The sequence below is a fragment of the Balaenoptera physalus genome, assembly GCF_965194825.1.
Source record: "Balaenoptera physalus genome assembly, chromosome: 1".
Taxonomy (NCBI): Eukaryota; Metazoa; Chordata; class Mammalia; order Artiodactyla; family Balaenopteridae; genus Balaenoptera; species Balaenoptera physalus.
Window position 1 is genome coordinate 40,374,954 of NC_138882.1, and position 23,117 is coordinate 40,398,070.

Here is a 23,117-nt window from a genome sequence, read left to right on the forward strand (position 1 = left end):
TGATAAGGAAATCATAGGTAATAGTGATCCTAGAAGAACCCAGAGGGGTGCCCATCTGCCAAGGAGAGAGAAGCAGGGCGGGCAACCAGCCTGTGGAGTCACTTCCGACCCCATGCTCATTGTCCGGCCCTACACACATGCACCAGCGACCTCAGCTTAGGGTCACCCAGGCTGACCGCCCAAACCTCTCACCCCTCAGCTGCAGAGGTCGGCGGTGGGGGGGAGGCGCTGTGCAGAAGGGGCCAGGCCAGGGAAGGATTGAGAGAGAGGGACTTGAGGAATGAAATACACAGCTTGGCTCACTCTGTCTCCAGATTTCTGATGAGGCAGCATGACTGGCAGGGTAAAGCACAAATCTAGCAGTCAGGAGACCAGAGTCCAGTTTCAACTCCCTGGACAACCTGGCCCTTTCCCCTCATCTGCAAAGCAGGCATAATACCTGTCCTAGAGTCACTGAAGGTTACAGCTGAAATGGACCATCTTACAGGTGAGGTAAGCAAAGTCCAATGAGATGAAATGACTTCCGTAAGTTTGCACAGCTGGGTGGCGGTCACACCTAGCTGACAAACCACCTTCCTCCCAGTTCAGTGCAGTTTTTTTTACCACCACAGATCTAAAACAGAGATAATCTGTGCAACAAAGAATACTGTCAATAATATTTTAATAACTTTGTATGGGGACAGATGGTTATTAGACTTAGCACGGTGAATGTTCTGTCATGTTTGCAAATGTCAAGTCACTATGGAATACACCTGAAACTAACATGATATTGTACATCAACCACATTTCAATAATAAAAAAGATAATCTGTGTGAAAGCATTTTGGAAAGTTAGATGCACTAGATAAAGGGAAGCTGCTGATCTTTCCATCAGCACATCTAGTCCTATTCTGCTCTGGCTGAGCATCTTCTGTGTGCTCTTGGCAAGTGTCAGCTGTGGCCACCACTAGCCAGTGGTGTTGCTGTCTGAGGTTACAGAGCCAGGGAAAGAAGGAAGCTCTTGGCCCCAAGGCACCAGAATTGTGACCTGGGAGGTGGCACAATTGGCTCCATTTCTCCTCGTTGCACTTCCATACTCCAATGGCCATAAACAATAAGGTCTCCTTAGGAGAGGGAATATGTTTTGTGACTAATAATTCCATACTTAATGCATTAAGCATACCAGGCCAATAATCCGCTAAGTGCTTGAAGGAGACTCATTTGACTTTTGCTTCGGCATACCCCTTCCTAGCTTTCGTTCACTCCATTTTCATACCTTTTGTCCTCTCACCAGCTCAACTAATATGCAAACATTTTCACGAACTGCCTCCAAAACAGATGATTACCAACAGACTGGAGAATGATGAAAATGTAGGCCATCTACATAAGTGAACCAAGCTGGCCAAAAGGGATCATCTGTGTGGCTTAAATCATGGAGATGGGCTACATCCACAGGGCTGAATTCACAATTGCTGGCTTTCGCAATCTAACCTAATTTCTTGACCCAAGGCTTGGGAGGGTCCAATCCTTTCACTCTAAGAGCCTCCACCCCAACACCCATGCCCACACCCTAAACCCCCCCACACACAGATGGCAAAGCCCCTGCTGCTCATTCCCCTCTTCCCTGGTGGTCTCCACTGCGACACAATTCCATTGGCATAATTAGGAAGACACCAGAGAGAGGGCAGCTCCATGTATTTTTTATGAGAAATGAGTCAATAATTTCCTATTTCTCCCCACACTCTCTTAGAGGAAGGGCCTAGAGCCGAGGGAGCTGCAATATTAGATGAGCAACCTCACAGCGGAGTGTGGATAAGAAGACCGCATATGGTGAATGTGGACAACAGATAGGTGCCCTTCAGAGGCCCCCCCACCTCCTCTAAGCCCCACCAGCCCTTCATGCCCACTGATTTAATGGTGCCTTTTAACAAAAAGGCCTGTACCTGGAAAATGGTGCTGGGTCTGTTCCTTGGTGAGCATCTTAACCTGCCCATCTCATCACCAACCCAGCTGCCTTGGGGAAAATGCAGCTGCCCACTTCCCCGTACCTAATACCCAACCTCCCAATCACGACAACCAAGCTAATGGGTGAGCCACAGACATCAGGAGCTTCTTGGTCAGTTTTGACTCAACAGTATTCTTCAGTGTTTTGTCCCTATTTTATCAAATCTGTCACTATTAGAACAGAGAAGAGTCAGAAGGGGACTCATTACTGTCACCATATGATTTGCTACACCATCTTGAGTGAGTCATATCCCCTGGGTCTGTTTCCCTATTTGTGAGTTAAGAGGGTTAAACTACATGATAGTTCAACTGGGCTCTGATCTCCAATAGGTCTACTCATCATAACCTGCTAAATGTCCCCACTTTCCTCCAACTCCCACAAAAGGTAGGAGGTCAGGGTGCTGGGCCTCTCATTTTTATAGTCAGTGTGGAGGTGAGACTAACACAAAAGAGATTTTAGAACTCACCAGATTTTGCAGCTGGCAGGGAACTCAAAATCCACCGCCCAAATGCCACGCCTTCAGGCAGGTAAGGTAGTATCAACCCTAAGATGTAGCTAGGAAAACTGTAACCCAGAAAGGCTAAATGACATGCACAAGGTTCCCAGCTGTCTTAGGAGGTGAGAACAAGAGGACCAGCAGCCAAATCTTCAGTTTCCTCGTGTTTCCCCAACTCCACCACAGTTGTCATGGAAAGGCATTATTTCAGGTGTGAGCCAAAGCTTTAAAAGGAGCTAATAAATATAAAAACAAGGCTTTACAGAAGCAAATCATAGCTAGAATCCCTTAATATTCATATTATTATTTATCATCAAGAAATGGTAGTAAGAGCTTTGATGCTAAACCCTTTGCCAACTAGTAAGCTACGGAGAAATTATGATTTTCCTACCTACAACCTATTTCATGAATCTGGAAATCAGAAACCATGTCAGGGGTATTCACAGTTAATGGCAAAGGAATTCCAGCCCAACATACACAGAGCCTGGGAAGAAGCTCTCTGCTCTGCTAACCTACAAGGTAATCTTGACACATTCACATATGTGTTTACAGTTCTGCCAGTGTTTAATAAGAAACTGTGGAAGCCGAAGAACTGTTCTATTTATCTGCAAAATTTTAATGCCATTGCTATAAATAACAAATGGTTTATTTTAAAAACTCAATCAGTTTTTTTAAAGTTAAATTTCATTTCCCATATGTGTATAAGAAGCTCTTTTAGGTTGAAATCATCAGTTGAATTATCTAAGCCAAAATGATCATATTTTCCTCACTAACTAACATAAAATTTTCTGGAAATGTGCTCCCAGTGAAAAATATCATTCCCAACATGTACTAAAATTCACATTTAAGAATCCCAACATTCACTTTAGGGACGATTTTTCTCTTGTAAATGATCAGTCTCGACCCATTTAATCCCCCTAAAAAATCCACACAAGCCACTCAGAGTATTATTCCTTGGGATTTTAAAGTCTATTAAAACACACCACACAGATGAAAGCAGGGGTTTTTCTGAGTCTGGAGCATCTGAACATCAGCTCCTCTTCACTGGAGAGAAAAGTAGTAGGTAGTTGGGTCCTCACAGAGGAAGGGGCTGGAGTCCTTGCCCACTGCTGGTACTGATCTGAAGGCAGAGAGGCATCATTATGCCACCAGCAAGACATCTAGTCACTGGCAGGTCTTGTTATCCTGGCAGGAAGCTGGCTGTTCCCTCCAACTATCTCAAGGCTGAGTCCCACTAGCCATTTAGCCCTGAGAGTGTATCAGCCTCCCGATGGCTTCCTGATGGCCCACTGAGTTAGCAGTCCAGCTGGACGGAGACCTCTGAGACCCTCTGTAATCTGAGGCAATGAGGGCCACTGCTATCTGAGGCTGAAGACTTACCAGGTGTACTGCCATCTAAAGTGTCAACTGAAGAGTAGGAAAAAGGAAGAACAATTTCCTAGAACACTTAAACTAGATTAAGAACCTGACATTTTCCTTTGCCATGATGTTACATCCTTGTTTTTTCAAAGGAGAAAATCACTTTAACCAGCCCAGCGGCCCCTTCCTGCTGCAACATGTCCTAGGCACCCATTCAGTGACTGTTTAAGCATGTCTTGATTCCAGCACATTTACAGAGCATTTACCTTCTTTTAATTCCTTCCATGGCCTGTAGGACTAACAACCCACAGCAGGCTAATCCAGTAGCAGTACTCCTCTTAGCCACAAGAGCCAGGCTTAACCACAGACTGACTACCTCAGCAAATTTAGGCAATGGAGAGCATGGACAATTGAATGCCATTGGTCACCTCCAAAACTCATTTCAGCAAAGAAACAACTCATTCTTTCACAACATTTACCAAAAAAAAAAAAAAAGAAAGAAAAGAAAGACAAAGAAAAAAAAAAAACGCAAGCAAACTTGGAGGAGAGTAGCATCCCTGTTGCCAAGAGTTAATTAGCTTTCAAACAGCCAAAGGTCAGCAGCAGATAATAGAAAAGTCCCCATAATGAGAGTAATCAGTAGGTAGGCATTCAGCAATTGTATACCAAGTGAAAGATTCACCAATGCAGTGGCAATGCATGCCTGCTTCCGCAGCCCCACCACCCACGCCAGTGGCTTGCACTCCACATGGAATAAGAAGGAAGTCTCTGGTCTCCTCCACATCCATCCATTGACATGCAGGGCCTCCAAACCTCCAAAGGACAAAAACACCAGGCGAGGATATCGATCAAGCATCATGCTCCCTATGTTCCAGACATCAGTCATGCTAGTTCCCACCCATTTAATTACTCTTCTGTTGACCACCACAATTAATTTAAAGACATGACAATAAGGTCTGAGATTTGAGGGATGTACCTGACTCTCTCTCCCCTCCAGGAGTGGTGGAATCTGATCAGCAAAACCAATCTTCCCTGGATCACCCATAAAGGCACTAACCTCATCCACGTTCTCAAAAGCGTTGATGACATCATATGGCAAACAGGACAGAAGGTCAATCACAAACCACGTCTTCAGATAGTTCATGCGGATGAGTTTGGGGTCAGAAATCACCTCCCCAGCTGGTCCAACAAAAGTGGTATGAAAATTCAGCACAATGTCCACCAAAAAGATAACATCCACGATGCTATCCACAACCAGCCAGGCCACGTTGTTCTGCCTGGTTTTAAAGGAGACATTATAAGGGACCAGGATGGCTGTGTAGAAGGTTAAGATCAAGATGATCCAATCCCACGTGGTCTTGAAAACACAATAATGTAAGATGATGTGAGGGGGAGTCTTTGGTGCCTCTTGCTTGTACTGGGGAAGGATGTCTGAGCCCAGCTGCAGAACCTGTACAGAAAAACATGGCCAAGAGAGAACTAAGTTAGGAATTCACTGTCAGCATCAAACCAGTCAGTATCTGTCACAGACGAATACTCGTAACACTCCAGACGGATCATTAGATGCAAGAACAGGTATCAAAGGACTACGGTAGAATGGAATTGAACATTGTAATATAATCAATCATAATGAAACAATAAAACACTGTTATTCGGCTTACTGTGAGCCAATCATTGTACTAAGTACTCCACATACAAGTATTATCTCACTTAATTCTAAACACAACTTTGTTTTATTAGCCAATTATTATTCTGTGTGACAAGTGAGAAACTGAGGCACAAGAGAATTAAGCAACTTGGTTCCTGAAGTCAAGATGGTGGTGGGAGAGGATGCAGAGTTCATGTCTCCCCACAACTAGGGCACCTGCCAGACGCTGGTGGAGGACCTCAGTGCCCAAGGAGCTAGGAGGAACCCCCAAGTGACCCGGTAGGACATGGAAGGGAGCGAGGGGGGAGGAGAAGTGGAGGCTGGGCAGGACGGGTGCCCCTGAGGGGCGGCTGGGAGAGGGGAGGGATTCCCACACCTGGAGGGACCCTTGGGAGCTCAGAGGATGGGGGGTGGGGCGCACCTAGCATTTCACCTGTCCAATCAGGCCCGGGAAAACTGCTGGGCTCCTGGGCCGGGTCCTCTGCCCTCTGAGGTCCCCTCTGGGCCACATTCATCCTAGGGGCGTAGTGGGGGGTGGGGAGGGAGGGAGAAGAGGAGAGGTGGGCGGGAGGGGCCCTCCAGGACCAGGGTATCAGGGGAAGCACCACAGGTGTTTCCCCCACTGACTCAGCCCAGGAAGCCTGTTGGGTTTCCAGGTCTGGTCCTCTGCCTTCCAGGGCCCCCTCTGGCCTCATCAGTCCTAGGGGCATAGGAGGGAGTGAGGCAGGGGAAGAAAAGAGGCCAATGGGGAGGGGCCCTCCAGGATCAGAGGATGGGGGGGAATGAGCCTAGACTGCTGTGGTCCTGGATCTGGTCCTCTGCCCTTCAAGGCCAGAGGCACTCCTGGGCCCCTCCTGCTGCATTGAGCCTAAGCCCCCCCCAACCCCCCACCGCCCCCCGCCAGGGCCTTTTCCAGCCCTGTGGGTCGTAAGCATAGGCCCCACCCACCACCTAAACCCTGCCCCTGCCTAAGCCCCACCCCCCACAGCCAGGGACTTTTCCAGCTTTTTTTTTTCCCTCCTCTTTTTTACTATTATACTTCTGTTTTACCTTCCAGCTGTTGTTTCACCTGTATTTTTACTTTTTTATTCTTTCTAACATATCTGTTAGTTTTCTAATCTTATTTTATTTTTGCCCCTTTGTTATTCTTCTGCTCCTGTTTTCTTTTTTTGCTGTCCCACGCAGCTTGCAGGATCTTGGTTCACGAGCCAGAGGTCAGGCCTGAGCTCCTGTGGTGGGAACTCCGAGTCCGAACCACTGGACTAACAGAGAACCTCAGATCCCAGGGAATATTCATTGGAGTGAGGTCTCCTGGATGTCCTCATCTCAGCACAAAGACCCAGCTCTACCCAGCAGCCTACAAACTCTAGTGCTGGAAGCCTCAGGCCAAACAACCACTACGACAGGAACACAATCCCACCCATCAAAAAACAAATAAGATGACAAAAAACTGTCACAGATGAAGGAGCAAGGTAAAAACCTAAAAGACCAAATAAATGAAGAGGAAATAGGCAACCTATCTGAAAAAGAATTCAGAGTAATGATAGTAAAGATGATCCAGAATCTTAGAAATAGAACAGAGGCACAGATTGAGAAAATACAAGAAATGTTTAACAAAGATCAAGAAGAACTAAAGAACAAACAGAGATGAACAACGCAATAACTAAAATGAAAAATACACTAGAAGGAATCAATAGCAGAATAACTGAGGCAAAAGAACAAGTAAGTGAGCTGGAAGACAGAATGATGGAAATAACTGCCTAGGAGCAGAATAGAGAAAAAAGAATGAAAAGAATTGAAGACAATCTCAGAGACTTCTGGGACAACATTAAACACACCAACATTCAAATTATAGGGGTCCCAGAAGAGGAAGAGGAAAAGAAAGGGTCTGAGAAAACATTAAGAGAGACTACAGTGGAAAACTTCCCTAACATGGGAAAGGAAACAGTCACCCAACTCCAGGAAGTGCAGAGAGTCCCATACAGGAGAAACCCTAGGAGAAACACACCAAGACACATATTAATCAAAATAACAAAAATTAAATTCACAGAAAAAATATTAAAAGCAACAAGGGAAAAGCAAAAAATAACATATAAAGGAATCCCCATAAGGTTATCAGCTGACTTTTCAGCAGAAACTGCAGGCCAGAAGGGAGTCGCCGGATATACTTAAAGTGACAAAAGAGAAAAAGCTACAACCAATATAACTCTACCCAGCAAGGGTCTCATTCAGATTCAATGGAGAAATCAAAATCTTTATAGACAAAGCAAAAGCAAAGAGAATTCAGCACTACCAAACCAGCTTTACAACAAATGCTAAAGGAACTTCTCTAGGCGACAAACACAAGAGAAGAAAAGACCCACAAAAACAAACCCAAAACAATTAAGAAAATGGTAATAGGAACATACATCTCCATAATAACTTTGAATGTAAATGGATTAAATGCCCCAACAAAAAGACATAGACTGGCTGAATGGATAAAAAACAAGACCCATATATATGCTGTCTACAAGTGACCCACTTCAGACCTAGAGACACATACAGACTGAAAGTGAAGGGATGGAAAAAGATATTCCATGCAAATGGAAATCAAAAGAAAGCTGGAGTAGCAATACTCATATCAGATAAAATAGATTTTGAAATAAAGACTGTTACAAGAGATAAGGAAGGACACTACATAATGATCGAGGGATCAATCCAAGAAGAAGACATAAAAATTATAAATATTTTTGCACCCAACATAGGAGCACCTCAATACATAAGGCAAATGCTAACAACCATAAAAGGGGAAATCAACAGTATCACAATAATAGTAGAGGACTTTAACACCCCACTTACACCAATGGACAGATCATCCAAACAGGAAATAAGTAAGGAAACAGAAGATTTAAATGACACAATAGACCAGATAGATTTAATTGATATTTATAGGACATTCTACCCTAAAGTGGCAGAATACACTTTCTTCTCAAGAGCACACGGAACACTCTTCATGATAGATACATCTTGGGTCACAAATCAAGCTTCGGTAAATTTTTAAAAATTGAAATCATATCAAGCAGCTTTTCCAACTACAATGCTATGAGATTGGAAATCAATTACAGGAAAAAAAAAAACTGTAAAAAACGCAAATACTTGGCAGCTAAACAGTGCGCTACTAAATAACTAAGAGATCACTGAAGAAATCAAAGAAGAAGTAAAAAAATACACAGAAATAAATGACAATGAAAACACAATGACCCCAAACCTATGGACACAGCAAAAGCAGTTCTAAGAGGGAAGTTTATAGTAATGAAATCTCACCTCAAGAAACAAGAAAAACCTCAAATAAACAATCTAACCTTACAACTAAAGCAACTAGAGAAAGAACAATGAAAACCCAAAGTCAGTAGAAGGAAAGAAATCATAAAGATCAGAGCAGAAATAAATGAAATAGAAATGAAGAAAACAATAGCAAAGTTCAATAAAACTAAAAGTTGGTTCTTTGAGAAGATAAACAAAATTGATAAACCTTTAGCCAGACTCATCAAGAAAAAAAGGGAGAGGACACAAATCAATAAAATTAGAAATGAAAAAGGAGAAATCACAACTGACACCGCAGAAATACAAAGGAGTATAAGAGACTACTACAAACAATTATATGCAAATAAAATGGACAACCACAAAGAATTGGACAAATTCTTGGAAACGTACAATTTTCCAAGACAGAACCAGGAAGAATTAGAAAATATAAACAGACCTATCACAAGTAATGAAATTGAAACTGTAATTAAAATCTTCCAACAAACAATAGTCCAGGACCAGACAGCTTCACAGGTGAATTCTATCAAACATTTGGAGAAGAGCTAACACCAATCCTTCTCAAACTCTACCAAAACAATTGCAGAAGGAAGAACACTCCCAAATTCGTTCTACAAGGCCACCATCACCCTGACACCAAAACCAGACACAGATATCACAAAAAAAGAAAATTACAGACTAATATCACTGATGAATATAGATGCAAAAATCCTCAACAAAATACTAGCAAATAGAATCCAACAACATATTAAAAGGATCATACACCATGATCAAGTAGGATTTATCCTAGGGAGGCAAGGATTCGTCAAAATACACAAATCAATCAATGTGATGCACCATATTAACAAATTAAGGAATAAAAAACATATGATCATCTCAAGAGATGCAGAAAAAGCTTTTGACAAAATTCAACACCTATTTATGATAAAAACTCTCCAGAAAGTGGGCATAGAGGGATCCTACCTCAACATAATAAAAGTCATATATGACAAACCCACAGCAAACATCATTCTCAATGGTGAAAGACTGAAAGCATTTCCACTAAGATCAGGAACAAGACAAGAATGTCCACTCTCACCACTCTTATTCAACATAGTTTTGGAAGTCCTAGCCATAGCAATCAGAGAAGAAAAAGAAATAAAAGGAATACAAATTTGAAAAGAAGAAGTAAAACTGTCACTTTTTGCAGATGACATGATACTATACATAGAAAATCCTAATGATGCCACCAGAAAACTACTAGAACTAATCAATGAATTTGGTAAGTTGCGGGATACAAATTTAATGCACAGAAATCTCTGGCATTCCTATACACTAACAACAAAAACTAAGAAAGAGAAATTAAGGAAACAATCCCATTTACCATTGGAATGAAAGAATAAAATACCTAGGAATAAACCTATCTAAGGAGGCAAAAGACTTGTACTCAGAAAACTATAAAACACTGATGAAAGAAATCAAAGATGAAATAAACAGATGAAAAAATATACCATGTTCTTGGATTGGAAAAATCAATATTGTGAAAATGACTTTACTACCCAAAGCAATCTACAGATTCAATGCAATTCCTATCAAACTACCAATGGCATTCTTCACAGAATTAGAACAAAAAATTGTACAATTTCTACGGAAACACAAAAGACCCTGAATAGCCAAAGCAATCTTGAGAAAGAAAAATGGAGCTGGAGGAATCAGGCTCCCCATCTTCAAACTATACTACAAAGCTACAGTAATCAAGACAGTATGGTAGTGGCACAAAAACAGAAATACAGGTCAATGGAACAGGACAGCAAGCCCAGAGATAAATCCACATACCTATGGTCACCTAATTTATGACAAAGGAGGCAAGAACATACAATGGAGAAAGGACAGCCTCTTCAATAAGTGGTGCTGGGAAAACTGGATAGCTACATGTAAATGAATGAAATTAGAACACTACCTAACACCATATAAAAAAATAAACTCAAAATGGATTAAAGACCTAAATGCAAGACCGGACACTATAAAACTCTTAGAGGAAAACATAGGAAGAACACTCTTTGACATAAACCACAGCAAGATCTTTTTTGACCCACTCCCTACAGTAATGAAAATAAAAACAAAAATAAACAAATGGGACCTAATGAGACTTAAAAGCTTTTGCACAGCAAAGGAAACCATAAACAAGACAAAAAGACAACCCTAATAATGAGAGAAAATATTTGCAAACGAAGCAACTGACAAAGGATTAATCTCCAAAATATACATACAGCTCATGCAGCTCAACATCAAAAAAAGAAACAACCCAATCAAAAAATGGGTGGAAGACCTAAATAGACATTTCTCCAAAGAAGACATACAGTTGGCCAACAAACACATGAAAAGATGCTCAACATCACTAATGATTAGAGAAATGCAAATCAAAGCTATGATGAGGTATCACCTCATATCAAAAAGTCTACAAACAATAAATGTTGGAGAGGGTGCAGAGAAAAGGGGACCCTCTTACACTGTTGGTGGGAATGTAAACTGATACAGTCACTTTGGAGAAAAGTACGGAGGTTCCTTAAAAAAACTAAAAATAGAACTACCATATGACCCAGAAATCCCACTACTGGGTGTATACCCTGAGAAACCATAATTCAAAAGGACACATGTACCCCAGTGTTCATTGCAGCACTATTTACAATAGCCAGGACATGGAAATGACCTAAATGTCCAATGATAGATGAATGGATAAAGAAGATGTGGTACATATACACAAAGGAATATTACTCAGCCATAAAAAGGAATGAAATTGGGTCATTTGTAGAGATGTGGATGGACCTACAGTCTGTCATACAGAGTGAAGTAAGTCAGAAAGAGAAAAACAAATATTGTATATTAACGCATATATGTGGAATCTCGAAAAATGGTACATATACAGATGAACCTATTTGTAGGGCAGGAATACAGATGTAGATGTAGAGAACCAACATGTGGACAGGGTGTGGGGAAGGGGAGGGTGGGATGAACTGGGAGATTAGGTTCGACATAAATACACTACCATGTGTAAAATAGACAGCTCGTGGGAACCTGCTGTATAGCACAAGGAGCTTAGCTCGGTGCTCTGTGATGACCTAGATGGGTGGGATGGGGGTTGGTGGGAGGCAGGTCCAAGAGTGAGGGAATATAAGATATACATATAGCTGATTCACTTCACTGTATAGCAGAAACTAACACAACATTAGAAAACAATTTTACTCCAGTAAAATAAAATAAAATAGAATAAAATAATTCACTACACTAAAAAAAAAAAAGCAACTTGACTCAACAAATATTGATTGCTCAGTGCCAGGTATTGTTCTAGATACTGGGCAAACAGCAATGAAGGAAACAGCATGATTCCTGCTCTCAGGAATCATGGAGCTCAGTCTAGTAGGCAAATCAAAATAATTTCAAATTGTAAGAAGAGCTAAATAAGATGTTGGGGGAGGGGCACACAGTGTTTTGACAGAATGTGACTTGAGAAGTAAGAGAAGGAGAGTGTTTGAACTAAAACCTCAATGAAAGCAAGACACCAGCCATTCAAACGTTGATGAAAAAATTATTCAAGGTAGAGAGGATAACTGGTGTAATGACCCCAAGGTAGGACAAATTTGATATTTTCAGGAAGAGAAAAAAGTCAGGTGTGACTAAAGCCATGAGGGGGGAAAGGATGCTAGATGAACTCAGAGGGGAAGCAGAAACCAGACCACACAGGCCCTAGTGGGCCACAGGGAGGTGTCGGATTTTATTCTCAGTATAAGTGGAGGGTCTTAAGTATGAGAATAATAATCTGATGCATGTTTTTGAAAGATCACCCTGGCTGCTGTGTAGATAATGAATTGAGGGAAAGGATTAGGGGGAAGAACAGCATCAGGGAACTTATTATAAAAGCCTGGGAAAAAGGGTGATGGAGAAAAGTAGTCCAATTTTGGATAGATTTTTGAAGTAAAACCAACTGGACTTGCTATTGGCTAGAAAGTGAAGAAAAGGGAGCAGTGAACGGTACTCATTACTTTATTCCCAAAACACAGCATGGTGGCAAGCCCAGAGCAGTCACTACAGGATGATGTTTAAGTGAATGACTAAACTTCAAGGTCACACAGCTAGCAAAAGATGGAACAAGGATCCCAAACTAGGTCTAGCTGAATTAAAAACACATGCTGTTCCACATCAAGGTTATATTTCTCTAAATAACAGACTTTTAAGGAAGCAGACTTAGCGAACGATGAAGTGCAGAGAAGCTTGGATCCAAGAAAGTATCATGGATGGTTTTCACCCTCTACAGTCAAAGGCAAAAAGCCCTGCTTTTAGAGGCCAGGCCAAGCTGGAAGGGACCCTCCCCACCCAATCCCACCCCAGCTGCTCCTCTGTGCCACTTATAGGTTTTTATAAACCCCTAGGTGAAACTTCCTCTAGTGTCATGGGAACTTCTCTTTTTCCTCTAGAGGTAAAGACCCCTTAGTGAATATGAAATAATCTGAATATCCCTGGTCCCCCTATGGTTGGCCCCAGGCCTTAAAGGTGAGCAAAAGAAAGCTATAAATTCACAGAGGGCCCAGTGTGCAGTTTGGGTATGGGAACTGTTTCCACCCTTCCCACCAATGCTCAGAGCTCTTCAAGAATTGGGATTTAAATTTCTCCCCCCATGAAAAGGAATTTATACAAGTATGATTAAGGACACTTGGGCCCTGAGATCTCAGGTAGGAAAAGTGATTGACCTGTAAGAATAAAACAAATAAAAGTAAACTGAATGAGACTTCTGCTTCCAGAAGGATGGAATAGACATACTTTTCCCTGTTCCTCCCTCTAAGTACCTCTGAAAGCCCTGGACATTATATATGAAATAAACACAGGAAGACTCTGAAAGGTGAAGAAAGGAAAGCAAACTGGCTAGGAATAATACAGTGGTGAATTCTCTGGGTTTTCTTTTTGCCTCATATATTCCTAGACTTGGAGCAACCTGGAAACACCAATGAGTGCAGACAAAAAGAATCCCAACAAAAGCCCACTCTCTCTAGCAGAAGAACTGGGAAGGGGACAGCCTCAAAAGAGAAAACTTTAGATAATAACCACTCTACCCTGTCCAAACACTACAGAAAAAGCTGTGAACCCATTCCCATCCAGGTCAGCAAAGCCTACTAGAAAGCCTAGATTCCCCCCTTCTTGAGGCTGTAATGATGCACCCAGCCTCCACCTTCTTCCTACTGGAGTATTACCAGAGAAGTCCCAGTAGGGAGCCTGGACTTCCTTTCACCTCCCCCCAGCAGTAATGAGGCCCCCCACCCCACAATGCAGAGAGGTATCAATGTAACCTTAGTGGGGAGCTATAACTCTTGTTCTTACCCATCAGTAACAAGGAGCCCCCATCAAGTTTCAATGGAGGCTGAGTTGGAAACCTGGACTTCTACCCCAACCTGGCAGAAATGAGGGGATACCTACTTCTTCCTCTGCCACATCTGTGTCAAAAGTATCCACTTAAAGCAAAAGATTTAAATAAGATCCAGAGGCTCATAACATAATATCCAAAATGCCCATTTCAACAAAAAATCAGTCATTATACCAAGAACCAAGAAAACATCAAACTGCCTGAAGAACAGAAAGTCAATTTTTCAGAGGAAAGAATCAGTGAACTTAAGGACAGAACAATAGAAATTATCCAAACTAAACAACAGACACAGAAAGGCACATTGCATAATGATAAAAAGGTCAATTCTCCAAGAAGATATAGAAATCCTAATGTATATGCACCAAACAAAAGAGTTCCAAGTATACATGAAGCAAAAACTGATTGAAAGGTGAAATAGACAAACCCTAAACACTCCTCTCTCAACCTTTGATAGAACAACTAGAAAGAAAGTAAGCAAGGATATAGAAGAACTCAATGACAACATTAACCAACAGGATTTAATCGACATTTATAAAATACTCCACCCAAAAAGAGCAGAATGCACATTCTTTTCAAGTGCACTGGAACATTATCCAGGCTAGACGATATACTAGTCCATAAAACAAACCTTGACAAATTTAACAGAATTTAAATCACACAAGGTATATTCTCTGATTATAATGGAATCAAACTAGAAATCAATAACAGAAAGATAACAGGAAAATATCCAAATACTTGGAAACTAAATATCCAAACACTTGGAAACAATGTAATTCTAAATAATCCATGAGCTAAAGAAGAAGATGCAAGGGAAATTTAAAAATACATTGAATTCAGTGAAAATGGGAATACAACATATCAAAATTTGTGGGATGCTGCTAAAGCAGTACTGAAATGGAAATTTATAGCACTAAATATTTGCATAAGGAAAAAGAAAGTCTCAAATCAATAATGTGCAGTCTCAAATCAAGAACCTATAAAAAAGCAAAATAAAACTAAATTAGCAAGCAGAAGGAAGGAAATAATAAGAGCAGAAATCAGTGAAGCTGAAAACAGGAAAACAATAGAGAAAATCAGTGGTTTTTAAAAATCAATAAAATAAAATAAAAATAAAATTGAAATCCTATATCAAGACTGAAAAAGAAAAAAAAGACAGAAAGGGACTTCCCTGGTGCTCCAGTGGTAAAGAATCCAACTTACAATGCAGGGGACGTGGGTTCAATCCCTGGTCAGGGAACTAAGATCCCACGTGCCGCAGGCCGACTAAGCCCAGGAGCCACAACTGCTGAGCTCACGTGCCTCAGCTAGAGAGCCTGCCTGCCTCAAACTACACAGCCTGCGCTCTGGAGCCCACGCGCCACAGCTACACAGCCCATGCGCCCTGGAGCCTGCACGCCACAACTAGAGAAGAGAAAACCCGCACGCCACAACTAGAGAGAAGCCCACGCACCACAACGAAGAGCCTGCGTGCCGCAACGAAAGATCCCACGTGCCAGCAACCGGGACCTGACGCAGCCAGAAATAAATAAATTAAATAAATAAATAAATAAATAATAAATCTTTTAAAAAAAAAGACAGAAAAGCCACAAATTACTAATATCAGGATTGAAACAGGAGATAAAACTATAAACTGTAGACACCCAAAAGATAATAGGGAATGCTACAAACAACTCTACACATATAAATTTTACTACTTAGATGAAATGGTGCTCGAAAAACACAAGCTACCACAATTCATAGCCCCATAAACTGTAAGAAAAGTGAATTCATAATTTTAAAACTCCCAAAAGAAATCTCCAGGCCCAGATGGTTTTAATGGATAATGGTATCAAAATTTAACAAAGAATTTATAACAATTCTACACAATCTCTTCCAGAAAATAAAAGTAGAGGGAACACTTCTCAATTCATTTTGTGAAGCTAGTATTACCCTGATTCCAAATCCAGACAAAGACAGTACAAAAAAAAAAAAAAAAAAAAGACAACTACAGAACAGTATCTCTCATAAATATAGGTGCAAAAATCCTTAACAAATAGTAACAAATAGAATTCAGGAATATATACAAAGAATGACCAAGTGGGGTATATTCCAAGGGTGGAAAGCTAATTCAATATTGAAAAATGAATCAATGTAATAGAAAAAGCATTTGACAAAATTCAACATCTATTCATGATAAAAACTCAGAAATAAATGGAAATAGAGGGAAGCTTCTTCAACTTGATAAAGAGCATCTATAAAAAACCTACAGCTAACATCATATTTAATGGTCAAAGACTGAAAGTCTTCCCCTTAACATCAAGAACAAGGCAAAATATCACCTTTCACTACTCTTATTCAATATAGTACTGCCACTGTAATAGGCAAAAAGAAAAGAAAAAAAAAGAGAGAGAGAAAGAGAGAACAGAGAAAAAGAAAAGGAATAAAAGGCATTCAGATCAGGAAGGAAGAAATAAAAATATCCCTATTTGCAAATGACATAATGGGGTACATAGACTATTCCAAGGAATCTACATACTAACTCCTAGAATAAGTGAGTTCAGCAAGGTCACACAAGATAAACATACAAAAATCATTGTATTTCTGTATACTAGAAATGAAGACCAAAGTTATACAGTACCATTTATAATCACTAAAAAAAAATACTTAAGTATAGGTATAATAAAACATGCACAGAACTTGTATGCCAAAAACAAAAAAAATGCTGATAAAAGAGATCAAACAGGATATAAATAAATGGAGACACGTAAATTAGAAGACTCAACGTACTAAAGATTTCCATTCTCTCCAAATTGAAATAGGTTTAGCATAATTCCTAACTAAATGCCAGCAAGAGTTTTTGTAGATATATACAAGATGATTCTAAAATTTATACGGAAAGGCAAAGAAACAGGAATAGCTAAAACGATTTTGGAAAAGAAGAATAAAGTGGGAGGAATCAGTCTAGCCAATTTCAAGACTTGGTATACAGTACAGTAATTAAGACAGTGTGATATTGATAGAAAAATAGACTCACAGATTAATGGAACAGAATAGAGAACCCAGAAATAGACCCACACAAATGCCCAACTGATTTTTGACAGTGGTGCAAAAAGCAATTCAGTGGAGGAAAGACAGCCTTTTCAACAAATGATGCTGGAGCAAAGGACATTCACAGGCAAAAAAAATGAACCTCAATATAAGGCTTATACCTTATATAAAAATTATCTCAAAATGGATTGCAGGCTTAAATGTAAAACATAAAACTATAAAACTTTCAGAAAAAAACATAGAAGAAAATCTTCAGGACCTAGGGGTAGGCAAAGTGTTCTTAGACTTGAAACCAAAGCACAACCCATGAAAGAAAAAAACTGATAAACTGAACATTATCAAACTTTAAAACTTTCGGTCTGCAAAAGACTCTATTAGAAGGATGGAAAGACAAGCTATGACTTGGAGGAAATATTTGCAAACCACATATCCAACAAAGAAATAGGATCTAGGATATATAATTTACAATATATAATCTCAAAACTCAACAATAAAAAACAATCAGAAATGAGGAAAAGGTATGAATGGACATTTCACCCAAGAGGATACACAGATGGCAAATAAGTGCATGAAAAGATGTTCACATCATTAGCCATCAGGGAAATGCAATGAGATATCACTATGCACCTATCAGAATAGCTAAAATAAAAAATAGTGACAACATCAAATGCTGATGAGACTGCACATAAACTAGACTTCTCATATATTGCTAATGCAAATGTAAAATGACAGCCACTCCAGAAAAGAGTTTGGCAGTTTATTAAACAACTAAATACACAACAGCAATTACACTCCTGGGCATTTATCCCAGAAAAATGAAAATTTATATTCATGCAAAAACTTGTACATGAATGCTCACAGAAAGTTTATTTGTAATATTAAAAATCAGAATTGGCCCAGATGTCCTTAAACAGATGAATGGTTAAACAATCTGTGGCACATCCATACCACAGACCAGGGGTCCACAACCCCCAGGCCACACAGCAGGAGGTGAGCGGTGGGCGAGTTAGGGAAACTTCGTATGCCGCTCCCCATCGCTCGCATTACCGCGTGAACCATCCCCTCTCCGCAGGTCTGTGGAAAAATTGTCTTCCATGAAACCGGTCCCTGGTGCCAAAAAGGTTGGGGACCACTGCCACAGACTACTACTCAGCAAGAAAAAGGTGCCAACTACTGATACATCCAACAATCTGGATGAATCTCCAGAGGTTTATAAAACCAGTCCCCAAAGACAACACACTACGTGATTCCATTTATATAACATCCTTGAAACGACAAAATTATAGAAATAGAGAACAAATCAGTGGTTGCCAGGGGTTTAACTCCTTAAAAGGCAGGAAGGGTGTGGCCATAAAAAGGCAACATGAAGTATTCTCATGGTGACGGAAATGTTCTGTATCTTGACTGCACCCATGTCAATATCCTGGTTGTGATACTGTACTACAGTTTTGCATGAAGTTACCATCAGTAGAAACTGAGTAAAGAGCACATGGGATCTCTTTGTATTATTTCTTAAAACTGCACGTGAACCTACAGTTACCTCAAAATAAGAAATTTGATTTTTTTTAAAATCAACTGAATATAGATGAATCACAAGCATTGTAAGAAAGGAGTCCTGGGCATTGAGCTAAGGGAAAGGCAGGGGAAAGGGAGGTGAGTTACTTAGGGGTTTATTGTATGTTTGCAAAATACAGTCTGGGTGATAAGACCATTCAGCAAGAAGTCAAAAGAATCCACAAGTAAGCAGCCGCCTGCTGACTGCACACCAGAGTCGCTTGGAACTCCAAGAAGGAAATATCCTTTCCATAATTATTCCTAGGTGGATTTCCCATTCTGATGCTTTCCAGGACACTATTAGGCCCACTTGAGTAAGGTCTGAGTCAACAGTATCTTCATACCTCCCAAGAATGCCAGGCTGACCCAGAGACTCTCCCTCTGCTGCTATTCCAACAACATGTGTTCGATGGGTATAGACAGAGGTGCTAGGATAGACAGGGAGGGATAGACAGGGAGGGATGTTAGGACTTGTATTCAGTTTCCTCTTCCCATCTCTGAGACGCAGACTTTCACACTGCAATCACAGGATATCTACATTCTGCAAGGAGGCTTGGAAGCTAGGACATTTGATGAGGATAAATGTGACACATTCTCTTTCCGAATCTTTATGTTAAAAGCTATGAATTTTTCCCCTAAGGCCAAGCTTTTATAGTCTGACTTGAGATCCTATGTATTTCACTCTGACATGAACTCTTTAGCAATTATATGGAAAAACAGAAGATGGAAATTCCAAGGAGTGAGTTCTTCATTACAGAAAATCAAGATTCTTAAGAAAACTTCCCAGACCAAAAGAGTACTTTGCATCCAGTTAACTATCTGACGCCAATAGTCTTTTCAGAGTGTAATGACAAATGACTTTCTGATAAACATCAGGTTCCTGATTCCTGTGAGACTCACCCACCTTCCTCCACAGAAATGTGTACAGGAATGGATTCAGACCAGAACAACAGGTAACAGCACGGCTCTGATGAGCTCCATGACTGCCACCCTCAGGAGGAAAAGCTTTCTCAGGATCATTCAGAATATTCTCATCTGGCAAAGGGTTAGTGTCCTCCAAAGGGAGAAGTCTCTGGGTGCAGAGTCAAAAGAGATGGGATACCGACCTTATGTCCAGCCATAACAAGTTTGCTCAATGTTAGATGCTCAGTGACGCTTCAAAACTTTGCAGAGAAACAGCTTCAGCAGAAGTGGAGACAGGAGAACGACCTGGTGCAGTGGTCCCGGTGACCACTGCAGAGTCAGTTCTCTCCCCCACCACTTTTCTATGCTTATCAGCATGAGCATGTGCTTCTAGATTCTTCCATCTGATAAGTCTTGTACAATGGAATCTTCCCAAGGCAGACAGCTCACAGCCCTTCCAGAACGCATTGCCTAAGAGTGGGCTTGCGTCTGTCCTACACGTCCAATCAGACAGGAGTTCCCCCAAACGCAGGTACCACTTCTCCTAGTGTAATGTTAGTTCACACTTTCCCCATCCCTCCCCCTACAACACCCAGGCTCTGCCCAGAGAAAGGGCTCATTATAAGCCATTATTGATGGAGTCAAAGAATGCTCATCTTGAAGAGTGATTCTGGAAGGAAAATAGAGTTAGGGCTTTTCCCTAAATGAAGAACAGGGAAATCAGGCTGATTATGACATTTCTCTAGCACTTTTACTTCCAAAGTCCTCTACTGTACTTCTGAATCCTTATGTTCACCCTGTGAGGGTGTTCTACAGATGGGAAAATGTAGGTTCAGTGCGGCAAAGTGACTCATCCTGAGTCATACCAGGGGTGAGTAAGCAGAGAGCTGTGAGTACAAGCCAGGCCGCCAGCTCCAAGCCCCCGAGTCTTTTCATGAATCTATTTGTACAGCCTGAAATGCCTTTCACAGAACACTGACATACGTCATCACATCTCACGCAACCTCATGAGATGGGAAGGCTGGTATTTTTCTTATTTTATAGACTGGGAAAATAAACGCAGAGAGTAAATGATTTGCTCATAGTCACATAGCAGATGACAAAACAGGACCATAAGCTCAAGTTCAGTTTCCTGATTCAGTGCTTTTCTTCTGTTGTATACTGACTCTTCATAAACTACTGATTCTCCATAGGACTTCTGAATGATGGCAACATGCCACCTGTCGTCAAAGGTACCATCTCCCATTACAGACCTTCTCCAGGACTTCCCAATTAAAGTCCTGAACCAGCCACATTGGCCAGAGCCTGTCTCCCTGAAGAGTAACTACCTTAGTCCCCAAGCCACACTGAGCTAGATTAAGAAAGAAGCAGGATCAAACTACACTTACCCTGAAACCTTTCTGTGTCAAATGAACGTCACCATGCAAAGTGATTTTTGCTGAAGTGGATTAGAGATCATAATATCTCACTCTAAGCTCTTATGTGCTCCTCTGCTACACCTCACTCTTAGCTCAAGTTTTTACCTAATGAATTGCTGAAAAAATAGAACCAGTCTTCCAATGGTCACGTATCTATAAATCAGTCTCCACCCTCATCCACCTGCCTCCTTCCTGTTTCTACAGAGGAAGTGCCTTCTTCCTATCAAAGGCCAATTCCTCTCATGTGTTTTGAATCTCATCCTCCTCCCCCTCCTCAAGTGCTTTACACCCCCCATGATTCCCCCTCTTTTCTTCCCATCAACCTCTCCTTGGACACAGGATCATTCCATCAGCATCTTTAGACATCAACCAACTGCCCTTTCTTGCTCAGTTCCTTTTGCTCTTCCCCCTTTATGGCCAGATTTTTTGAAAGAGTAATCTAAACACGATGGCTCCACGTTCTCCCCTCCAATCACCTTCAACACACCCCAACCTGACTACTGCCTCCACTCTCTAATCAAATAGCTATTGTCAAAGTCACCAACAATCTCAGTGTTGCTAAATCCAATGGACGTTTCCATCCTGATCTAACTCATGCTCTCAGGAGCTGTTTACAGATTTTCACACTTCTTCCTTCTTGAAGCACTCTCCTTGCTTGGCTTTCTTAATGCCACTCTCTCCTGCTATGGTACCACAAAGTGTGCAGCTGATATCTCCCTTCGAGAAAACCTCCGGAACTAACCCACCAGGGAGTTCTGCTGCTTCTACCAACAAATACATGTGACTCAGGATCCAGTCACCATTTTCCAACTTACTTCTACAACTCTATCCAGTGCACCACCCCTCTCACTGCAGCACAGCAGTAACTTCCTAACCTCTCCCCACTTCCATTCTGGCCCCCCGTCACGTTCATACACCATACAGCAACTCAGATTTGATCATATCACTTCCCTGATCAAAACCCTCCCGCTCCGGGCTTCCCTGGTGGCGCAGTGGTTGAGAATCCGCCTGCCAATGCAGGGGACATGGGTTCGAGCCCTGGTCTGGGAAGATCCCACATGCCGCGGAGCAACTGGGCCCATGAGCCACAACTACTGAGCCTGCGCGTCTGGAGCCTGTGCTCTGCAACAAGAGAGGCCGCGATAGTGAGAGGTCCACGCACCGCGATGTAGAGTGGCCCCCGCTTGCCGCAACTGGAGAAAGCCCTCACACAGAAACGAAGACCCAGCACAGCCATAAATAAATAAATAAATAAATAAATAATAAAAATAAAGGAATTCCTTTAAAAAAAAAAAACGCTCCCGCTCCTTACATTGAACTTCAAACAACATCAACAGACTTGCTGTAATTTACCTGCCCCTGGCAATTTCCAACCCCATCTAAGCCCTTCATCCCCACACCAACCACTCGACCCCATTGCTTTCTGAAAAAAAATACCAAAGCTCTTTACCCACCCGAGGGCAGCTCAAAATGTCCCTCCTCTACTCTCCACATGGATGGTTCTTCCCAACCTTTGGGTCTCAGTGTCATCTCTTCATAGAGGCCGTCCCTGACCACCTTCTGAAACAGACTCTCTACCACCTCCCTTCCTCTGTTGATTTCTATCACATCACCAGGTTTGTTCCTCTTACAGCACTCATCAGGAATTACAGTGATACATATATCTGTTTATTCAGTTGTTCACAGATATCTCTCCCACTAGATTGTAGGCTCCATGAGGGCACGAGCTTGTCTGTCTTCTTACTACCACATACTCTGTCCTTAGCAGTGTCTGGCATGTAGTAAGTGCTTAACAAAACCACCTGCAGAAATGAATGACTGACTGAACAAATAAAGCCAAAGAAAAGGCTAGAAAAGAAGACTCAAATAAAAGTATAATTCTTGACAAAAATGTAGTATCAAGAATGTTCTATAAACACAATAATAACCATGATATAGAAAAGAGAGAATGTGTTATATCTTAGGGACATATTCCTATTATATGTACTGTCATGAAGAAATAAAAATAAAAACCAGAGTCCACATATACCATTTAAC

At 41.2% G+C, this 23,117-nt stretch overlaps 1 protein-coding gene across 4 annotated transcripts in view; it reads right to left on the minus strand.

Moving 5' to 3' along the window:
• KCNH1 (potassium voltage-gated channel subfamily H member 1) overlaps positions 1 to 23,117 on the minus strand; it is a 417,868-nt gene that overhangs the window by 313,664 nt on the left and 81,087 nt on the right. For 3 of the 4 annotated variants that reach the window (XM_082464234.1, XM_082464237.1, XM_082464236.1), the window contains one exon: positions 4,815 to 5,288. In XM_082464234.1, the coding sequence (XP_082320360.1) occupies positions 4,815 to 5,288 (474 nt within the window). The remainder of the gene's footprint in view (positions 1 to 4,814; positions 5,289 to 23,117) is intronic. The other variant, XM_082464235.1, reaches the window with a different exon arrangement.